The 10,232-nt window shown below is 48.9% G+C and overlaps 1 protein-coding gene across 2 annotated transcripts in view; it reads right to left on the bottom strand.

Annotated features, from left to right (window-relative positions):
* AK8 (adenylate kinase 8) overlaps positions 1 to 10,232 on the bottom strand; it is a 138,102-nt gene that overhangs the window by 69,348 nt on the left and 58,522 nt on the right. For both annotated transcript variants that reach the window (XM_010856769.1, XM_010856768.1), the window contains exon 10: positions 2,936 to 3,025. In XM_010856769.1, the coding sequence (XP_010855071.1) occupies positions 2,936 to 3,025 (90 nt within the window). The remainder of the gene's footprint in view (positions 1 to 2,935; positions 3,026 to 10,232) is intronic.

Genomic DNA, 10,232 nt, shown 5'->3' with positions numbered 1-10,232 from the left:
CCTCAGGCCCTGCTCGGCTCTTCCTGGGGAGGGCCTGGGCCAGTCCCGTCCCCGCCACACCTCTGCCTCCCCAGGTCTGGACGTGGTCGGGGCGTGTTAGGAAGCCCAGCTGTACCCTCAGAACCCTGTCTCTTTCTCCTCCCGTCTGTCTCCTCTGGGTTCAGGACTCAGGGGTGATGCGGCCGATCCCCACCCCCCAAGTCTGCGCCTGAGGGGCGACGCCGGCCACGCAGGCCGTGGGTGCGTGGACGCCGGCATGTGAGGTGGCAACGTGGCGCTTCCAGGTTCAGGCAAACTTTCCCTTCAAGCCCAACTTCGGTGGAGAATCACCGAAGTTTCCGTTTCCGGTTTCTGCTGGGCGGCAGCGACGCGGGCGGCCAGGCCTGGTGGTTCCCGCGTGCGTCCTCCAGCAGCCCGGCGCTCCGGTTTCCCCGGCAGCGTCTCCACAGCCCACTAATGAGCCCCTGTTAGTGGTGATGAATGTAAATGCATTCTTTGTTATCCCTGCGAGATGGGGATTAGTGAAATGACAGGACTTATTGCTTCTGTGAGGAAGATATGATGTTGGTGGTTGTTGTGTCTTTAATTCTGCAGCAAGTGGAGGAGTGTAGAGCTACCTCGGCTAAGGAAAGAGAAGGCTGCGGAGGGAAACATTAGCACAAAGCGCTGAAGACTGAAGCTGCCACGGTCTGGCTCCCTATACGGGAAATGCAAGTGTGCGCTCAGTCTCCTTTGTATCCACCAAAAAAAAAAAAAAGGAAAAATAAAAACCAAAACAACTCTGCCTCTTGACCGCCAGTGGAAAGGCCCCCTGGGTCTGTGTTTAGCATGCAGAGAGAGAGGGTTGAAGAGGCTGCGCTGCTGACTGTGAAGATGGAGGAAGGGGCCTCCGGAAGCTGGGAAAGGCCAGGCAACAGACCGTCCCCAGAGAATTCCTCAGGAAGGAATGCAGGCCTGCCAGCACGTGACTTTAAAAGTCCTGACCTCCAGGACCGTGAGAGAAGAAATGTGTGTTGTTCCAAACTGCTGAGTTTGTTTCAGCCATGATAGAAAACAAACAACTAGGCAATATCCCGAGATGCAAAGCCACAGAGGACTCCAGCGTCTGGTGCCCAGGGGCGGGAGGGCGCCTTAGTTCAGTGCCACCGGCCTCCTGGGCATAGGTTCCCTCTGACCTAATCAGAAGTGTCTGCAAACCTTCCCTGTCACAGGAGGGTGCCTTACAGGATCACTGAAAGGCATGCAAATCTGAAAACCACCTAAATATTCACTTTTCACAACTTTTTAGTTTAATAAAAAAACTCAAAGGTACAGAACATTTCCAAGAAGAGGCAAGGAATTTCTGCCTCCCTTTGCCTGAGATTTACCCCATCAACACTGCCTCATCTGGTTGGTCACTGTCTTTTTTTCTGAACCACGAAATGCTTTGTCAGGGAGAATTGTACAAATTACCCACCCAGTCTGTGGGATGGAATACCATGCAGCAACATTATTTAAAATGACATAAATCTATTAACTTGTTATCTTATTCACTCATTAGAGCAACAGATGTTTTCCAGAGGGCCAATCACCCCCGTCCCCCGTCTCAACAACGGGGAAGCTGGGCTCGCTGGAGGGCGAGTGGGCTTGCGCAAGCGTCAGGCCTCCGTCCCTGCTGGCTGCCCCCACGGCCCGTGCACATGCACACATCCTAGCCCGTGCTCATGTGAACCCGGCACCCAGGGTTTCTGTCCCCACCTCTCCACGGAGACGCCCGGGCCTCGTGGCTGCTGCGGGGCGGGGCGGGCACCCCAGGATGCTGCTGCGGGGCGGGGCGGGCACCCCGGGATGCTGCTGTGGGGCGGGGCGGGCACCCCGGGATCTGAACCAGACGGGGAAGCACCAGAGCTTGCACTGGCTGACCCTGTTCACCAGCCGGCGACGCGCACAGACTCGCCTGCCCAGATCATCGGGTCTCCCGCCTCTGATCGCCGCGCCCGGGGGATCCCTTTCTGCCCGCCTCACTGGAACTTCACCACGGGGTCCAGGACACCTTAAGGAGGGCCTGGGGAGAGCCAGGCCAGGTCGTCCTCCCCAGGCGGACCCTCAGAGCGGGGATCAGGAGCGAGCAGCCTGTTCAGAAGCGGCAGGAGGAGAAAGGAGCACTGGGCAGTGAGGGTGTCCAGCCAATGCGCACACTGACTGTCTCCACGGCCCCCTCCTCCTTCTGGGTCAGCCTTCTTCATAATAAGTGCCTGTTCATAGCAGACGTGATGACTCGCTTATGCTCACCGCACAGAGAAGCTACATACAGCCCTTTACACAAGGATGGGAGATGTGGGCGAGGAAAACACACTGCCCTGGGGAGGAGCCCAGAGTGAGCCGGCATGCCTGTGGCCTGAGCACCTTGTCCCTTCTCTGGGGTTCATCTGTGAACTCAGGGAAATGCAGAGAACGGGCTTGGATTGAGGACACGCTTTTGGAGCTTAGGTCACAGAGGGGGTCTGCAAAGATGATCTGGTCCAGCCTCCCCTGAGGACCCATGGCCGGTCAGTCCTCAGGTCTGCAAGGCTGTCTGAGCCTCCTGGCTTCTGACTGCTGACCAGATCAGAATCTTGGCCCCTGGTGTTTTGGGACAGGAGGAGGAAAAGAAGTGGGCAGCTCTGGGCCTCTCCTGGCTCCTAGCTTTAAGTGACAGCAAGCATTCTTGAGAAAGAGGGCCACTTCACACATTCAGTGAAAGGCATTACGTTCACAGATTTTGCCCCCCAGCTCCCCATTGCTTGGAAGCCAGGATGACCAGCTGGGGGGGAAAACCAGAGCCTTTGCCTCCCAGAAAGCCTGGTTTCCATTTCCTGGTGGTCTTTCCCAGTTGGGAGCCCCCAGATGCCCTGTGAGCCTCACACAGAACAGTCTCTCTCCACAGGTTCTGGGAGTCACGGCCAGCAAGGCCTACCTGCTATCTCCTTCTCGAAAAATGGCTGGATCAAATCGCTGTATTTGGACTTGTCCGCCACGGCTTCTTTGAGCAGTTGCCCACAGCAGACTAGAGGAGAGAGGAGCAGAAAGAAGCCCGTTAAATTTTAAATAGAAGGAAGAATGAGAAGAAAAAACAAAACGAAGACCCAGTGCTGCCTGCTGGGGGGGAAAAAAAAGGTCACTGAAAAAAATATAAAAGGGTTTTCTGAGTGTGGGTGTGTGTCCAAGTGAAAGGAAGTATCAAAAAGGAATTGGAAATATAAAAGAAGCCGAGGAAGGATGCTGTGGAATGAAAAAGAATGCATTTGGTGAAGGACATATTAGAAATGGACGGCGTGGAGAAGACGTGACAAGGACTGTCACCACCAGAGAAGGACCCGCAGGGCCTCGGCGGCTCCGGGGAGTACAGCCCGTGGCCCCGGGGGGTGTTGGGGGTGGACACACTCTGGCAGAGAACCATGCGGACCAGTGTGATGTCCACGTTCACGCTGTTATCACTCAGCGTGGGTGGGGACCCTAGAGTTTGCATGGCCCCCGTGATGATGAGTCCACAGACACGATCAGGCTGTACAACAAAGGGACGCACAAGGTGCCTTTCTGCCACGAGCAACCGCTGTATCTCTAGACCCCTGGGGCCAACACACAGGGCATGCCCGTCACCAAGCGTGGGAGGAATAAACACAGCTGCCCTCTCCTCGGCTACGAAAACCTTGGCAGCCAGCGCCGGAAGGGTCCAGCCACGGTTTCATGAGTTGTTAATAGCACAGTCTTAGTTTTCTTAACTTTAAAGCTAAGGACTTGACCTCCTACGTTGAAGAAATTGAAATCCTAAAGTTAAGTGGATAAGGTTAATGTTGAGGATGACGACCACCAAAGACGGATTCCTCTGAATGACATGTCAAATTCTGTGTAGCAGCATCGACCATGTGCAGAGTGGCTGCGGCTTCGCTCGCTAATGAGGAGTAATAAAGGCAACCGAGACCTTTCCCTACGTGAAGCGCTGCTGCAGTCATGCTTGGTATTATCCAGCCCTCAGGCTAACTGCAGCCTTTTAGGTAAGGAGAGGCGCTGTGTACTGTCCTAGGTCACCAGCCAGTGAGTGGAAGAGCTGGGATTCAAACTCAGGTCTATGTGACACCAAAACCAGGCTGAGTCTCCAGTTCTGACCAGGAGGGAGGAGCAGGCATCCTGTTTCCCTTCTGTCATAAAAAGCCATAAAACTAAACAAAAGCTATGAGGCAACTCTTTTCAGGCACTTGGTCAGCAGACACGTGGGGCTGTGATCCTTGAGAAAGGAAACACACCGAGCGGAACTCACTCACCCTGGATTTTGACCTACAGGGACCACCCATTCCATGGCTAGGGAGAAGTGGGCCCCAGACATGGCAGGGGGACACAGCGCTGGAGTCTGGGGCCTCAAGGCAGCTGGACTTTGTAGGACACAACAATGGGTGGGGCTGCGGGGGCAGGCCTAGGAACCTGCAGGAGCGTTCCCTGAGGTCACTGATCAGTGCCAGACTGCAAGTGTATCGGGCAGGCTCCACGGGGCCTGGGGGAGAAAGGCCACAGGGTAGCTGGGAACTGCCTGGGGGTCCACACGGCGCAAGATGAGGCCGGCCTCTGATGGCCAGGGTCAGAGACCTTGCTCAGCCCCGCAGACCCACGCTTCCCTCCAGGAGGGCCGTGCTTCAGGTGTAAGGATGCACAGCCCCCAGAGGAAGCACACCTCGTCCCACCTGATGGGAGCGTGCTAAGTCGCTTCAGTTGTGTCTGACTCCTTGCGACCCTGTGTGCTGTGGCCTTCCAGGCTCCTCTGTCCATGGGATTCTCCAGGCAAGAACAGTGGAGTGAGTTGCCATGCTCGCCTCCTGGGGATCTTCCCAACCCAGGGATTGAACCCGTGTCTCTTACATGTCCTGCATTAGCAGAAGGGTTCTTTACCACCAGTGCCACCTGGGAAGCCCAATCCCACCTTAACAAAGACTAAAACTAAGCCTCAATGAGGTCAAGCTGATCCTCCAGGAAACTAACCGCCTGTTGGAACTCAGCTCTTTTTCATGTGATATTCTCAAAGCAGGACCACACAATCGAGACTCTCAAGAACGTGAGAACCACAATGTCCAGGATATAATAAAAAAAAAAAAATGCTTGAGATTAAAAACAACAACAAAAACAACAAACAAACAAAAACTACCAGGAAATGTGACCCTGCACGGAGAGATCACAGGCCAGAGCGTCACAGGTCAAGAGGTCACACGGACGTCGGTATTCGCACTAAGAACTATAAAATGGCTGTTATGAATATGTTTAAACTTGAAAAGATAATTAAAATGAATGAAAAGATGTGGAATCTCAGCAGAGAAATGGAAACTATAAAAAAGCACCAGATGGAATTTCCAGAACTGGGAAATACAATAGTCTTAGATGGAAAACATCACTGAAGAAGCTGCAATCAGTGAAGCTGAAGACATGAAAACAGGCACTAGACAGCATTCACATTGAAGCAAAGAGAAGGTGTGGAGGGGACTGGGGGAAAAAAGAATAAAATTTCAGAGAGCTGGAAGGCAAGAGCAAACAGTTTAACATACATGTAACTAGAGTTCCAAAAGGAGGAGAGAGAGGGAGGGAGGGATGGGGAGAGAGAGGGAATATTTGCAAAAATAATGGGAGAAAATTTTCAAAATTTGATAAAAAGTATCAACCTGTAGATCCAAGCAAAAAAAACACAAAATAAACCGCACCTTGATACATTATAGTTAAATTTTTTAAAACCAAACAGAAAATATTAGAAGCAACTAGGAGTGGGTGAGATGCTTTATGTATATAGGAGAACAAAGATAAAAAATAATCTCTGAGTTCTCATCAGAAGCAATGCAACGGAATGCGTCAATGCAACAATGAAATATCTTTAAAGTACTAAGAGGGGGGGAAAGCCTGTCAACATAGATTTCTATATGCAGCAAAAACATCCTTCAAGAACGAAGGTGAGATAAAGACATTTTCAGACAGATGAAAGCTGAACTTCACCAGCAGACTTGCACTACAAGATATGTTAAAGGAAGTTCTTTGGGCTGAAAGAAAATGATATATCAGATGGAGACTTGGATCTAAACAAAGGATCCAAGAGAAGTGCTGATATTGAGTATATATAAAAGCCCTTTCCTCCTGTCTCTTGACTTAAAAAAAAATGCCTCTTTAAAGCAAAAATAATTACAATATACTGTAGGGTTGGTGACATAGGTAGGAGTAAAATGTGTGGCTACAGTAACATGAAGAAGCAGAGCAAGGCGAAGGGAAAGACTGCTGCCGGGCTCTCCTGCTCCCCACGAAGAGGTGCTGCCTTAATTCAAGACAGACTGACGGATGGTGTGTAACCCCTAGAGCAACCACAAATAAGACGAGGCAAGGAGATACAGCAAGAAAGGCAATGGAGGAAATAACGTGGATTACTAGAAAATGTTTTTGACCAATCCAAAAGCAGGCAGGAAAGGAAGAGCAAAGAACAAGGCCTTCCCTGGTGGTCTGGTGGTTAAGGGTCCGCCTGCCGATACAGAGGACGTGGGTTAGAGGCCTGGTCCGGGAGGACCCCACATGCTGCAGGGCGACTAAACCCGTGCACACGTCCTGAGCCCAGGCTCTGGAGCCCTCAAGCCACAGCTAGAGACGCTCACAGGCAGCAAGGAAGACCTAGCACAGCCAAAAAGAAAAACAAAAAACCACCACACAAATAGAAGACAAAAAATCAGAATGGTGGACTTGAAACCAACCATATAAAAAAATCACCTTAAAGGGAAACAGACTAAACACTTCAATTAAAAGGCAGGAAATGTCAGGCTGAATTTTTTTTTTAAAGCAATTATGTGTTGTCTACAAGACACATATTTAGAATATAAGACACGGATAGTTCAAAAAAAGAAAGAATAGAGGTTATACTTATCAGACAAAGTGGGCTTGGAGAAAATGAGTATTACTGGAGAGGCAGAGGAGTGCTTCCTAGCCATAAGGGGAGATTGCACCAAGAGGCCACGCTGCCTTGTGCACACACAGCTTCAGATTTCAGTACGCAAGGACCGGCAGAGAGAGAGAGAAACCTGCAGGCAGAGCTGGAGCTTTCAACGCACCTCTCTCAACTACTGACATAATAAGCAGAGAGAAGTCATTAAGGACGCGGAAGAAACGATCACACTATCAGACACCTCAGCCTCACTGACTTTCTTAAAGCACAATATTCAACAAAACCAGTGTATATATTCTTCTCAAGTGCACATGTATTTCACCAATATAGACATGTGCTGGGCCATAAAAAAAGTCTCAATAAATATCCAAGGGCTGAAATCATATAGGGGATGTTCTTTGACCTCAAGAAAATTAAAGAAACAAAAAGCAGTCTGGGAAATTCCCAAATATTTGGACAGTGAGCAGTATACTTCTAAATAATGCATGGGTCAAAAAAAAAAAACCGCAAAGGAGATTAGAAAATACTTTGAACTGAATGATAAAACACATCATATTAAAATTTTGTGAGATGTAACCAAAGATGTGTTTAGAGATAACTGTGTAACATTAAGTGCTTATACTGGGAAAAGTGAAAGTGCTAAGTTGCTCATTTTGTCCGACTCTCTGCAACCCACAGGCTTCTCTGTCTGTGGAATCCTCCAGGCAAGAATACGGGAGTGGGTTGCCACCTCCCCTGGAGAAGGGGCTCTTCCCAACCTAGGGATCAAACCCGGGTTTCCTGTATTGCTTTGCACGCATTGTTTTCCCATCTGAGCCACCAGGGAAGGCCCACTTATACTAGGAAAGAATGGTTTAAAACCCCTGCCTGTAGCCACCTCACTCTACAATGTTCTAAGACAATACTGCAACAGTATCCTCTCCCTAGAGGGTGGAAGCACTGAGGCTTCAGACATGTGTGACCTGGGGCTGTGCTGGGATAAGCCCCGCCACCTCGCCTCGTTCCTCCCCTCTCCCAGCTCAGCAGAGCCCACCTCCAGCCTTAAGTGCCTCTTCTTATTTCTGCGCTTTCCCTATCTCTGAACCAAATAAAATGCACTGCATATCACAGGCATGCAGTGAGTAAAATTAATAGTATTTTAATATAAGTCTTGGGACTTCCCTGGTGGTTCAGTGGTTAAGACTCTGAGTTCCCCATGCGGGGGGCACAGGTTCAATCCCTGATCAAGGAACTTAAGATCCCACATGCTACTCACTGTGGCCCCCCCTAAAAAAAACTTCATGGTTGTTTCTGGTTAGAAAATCCATGCTCAGCGCAGGAAAAAAAATTCAGGATTGTGTAACACATCACTCTACAGAGATAACCAGTTTGGTACCTGGGTGTTCCTTCAGACGTTTTCTGAGCACAGACTAACACACTTCTCTGAACAAAGATGAGAGCATCCCCTCAGCTCTATCGAGTGACTTTGCTTTCCAATCCACTCCCAGGTAACAACACTTCAGGGACTTGGAGTCACTTTACAGGTTTCTTTTTAAAGCTGCCCACAGCTTACTTAACTAGCCCTATTACGAACAGTCTGGGGTCACCTTTATGTTTCATCACGCATCCTTCACATCTCTTGTTGAGTATCTGGGGTAGTGTTGCAGCAGAATAAAGTCCTAGGCGTGAAATCACCGGGCCAAAGGATGAGCACAGGTCATATGTTAATCAGCAGTGGCCTTTATCTCACAAAAGGTTGTGCCTGTTTATATTCTCGCCAGCTATAGACAGGAGTCTTTCAATAAACCTTGTGGGAGTGAATCTGGCTTGTTCTGGGATGTTTTCCCACAAGTGAGAGGATCATAAATGTGAAAACCCAAGGCAGGGGATGGCGGTGGGGGGCCTCTGGGGGCAGAGCCGGCAGTTCCTGGAGCTCTGGGTGCAGACAGGTCTCGGCAGAGAGACCCCACCCGACAGCTCAGCGCTTGCCTCTGCCAACCACAGGTCCCCTATAACTAGCTTTACTGAAATCTCATGACGTCTTGGGTTTCTCAAAAACACCTTTGAGAAATGTGAACTTTGAATCGGTCTCCAAATGCTCAGTTATTGAAACGAGCCCCAAATGACTCTTCTGCTACCAAGCAAAAACCAGCGTGAGTTTTTCTATTTTCTGTTTGGAAAACTCTAGGCGAATCTGATTTCTTTACGAAAACAATTTAAATTAAACAACACTTTTCTTGAACGAGCCTGTCCGCATAAACCAGCTTTGGCCCAGTGACAATTATCTAAATTGCTTTGCACGATATTAAGGTGTCACTTTAGTGGTTTTCAGACCCTCCCGCTGCCATTAAGGCTCTTCTCACTTCTCACATTAAGGCTCTTGTCACATGTCTTCACCTACCAAGAAGCGCAGGCGCGTAAATAAACCTGTGGGTGTGGCCACAAGTAGAGTGGGGCCCATTCTTTACAAAGAACTCATCCCGAATGGCAGCTGGAATTCTAGTCTTACAGTATTCTTAAGAGGTAAACACAGAAGGAGAAGGAATTATTTGAATAATTATAATTATTTGAATATAATTTGAATATAATTCAAATAATTATAATTATTTGAATAATTATAATTTTGTTTTTTAAAACAAAACTTGGATACAAGAAAAGCATACCTTTTATCGTAAAGTATCCAGACTATTTTTCCATGCTAACCAAAATGGAATACTGCTATTTAGTCATTTTACTAAAACACTCACACAGCTATTACTATTTTTCCATCCTTATCAGAATGAGCATTCAGTTCTCCACCTTCAACTTTTGTCACTGATTCCTGGCTGGGAATCTCAGTGGCTTTGGGATTTTAAGTTGGAGACCTAACTGAAAAGCATTTTTTATTCAAAACTCGAGCCTTCTAGGGTGGCATGTATATATTTGTGTGTCGGTATATATGTATATCTGTATGGTGTGCATGTGTCATTTGGGGCCATAAGCGTGCAGATTTATACATTTGGGGTGCAGGTCTCACGTTGCCTGAGTAAATAAAGTAGAGGCTACTGCGGCTTCCACAGCATTTGAAGTGGGAGGGGGTCAGTGCCTCCCACCCCCTCCCTTGCAGTGTGTCTCCTACAAGCATCCTTTCTAGCCCTTTATCCTCCTGAAACCTGACTGGCATCTAAGACCACCTGGGACCACTCCAGGAAAGACCTGGAGAACTGATTTCAATATTTTCTCTCCTCCTGGTAAAATATTTATTGAAACTGTGCTGAGCAAGAAGCCTTCCTCTGGTTCAGAAATTGTCTGCCTGTAAGCACGCTGACCTGGGTTGGGGGAACCAAATGAGACTGGAGAA

This window comes from Bison bison, unplaced genomic scaffold, assembly GCF_000754665.1.
Source record: "Bison bison bison isolate TAMUID 2011002044 unplaced genomic scaffold, Bison_UMD1.0 scf7180017864375, whole genome shotgun sequence".
NCBI classification, from domain to species: domain Eukaryota; kingdom Metazoa; phylum Chordata; class Mammalia; order Artiodactyla; family Bovidae; genus Bison; species Bison bison.
This window is presented reverse-complemented; position numbering and strand designations above follow the sequence as displayed.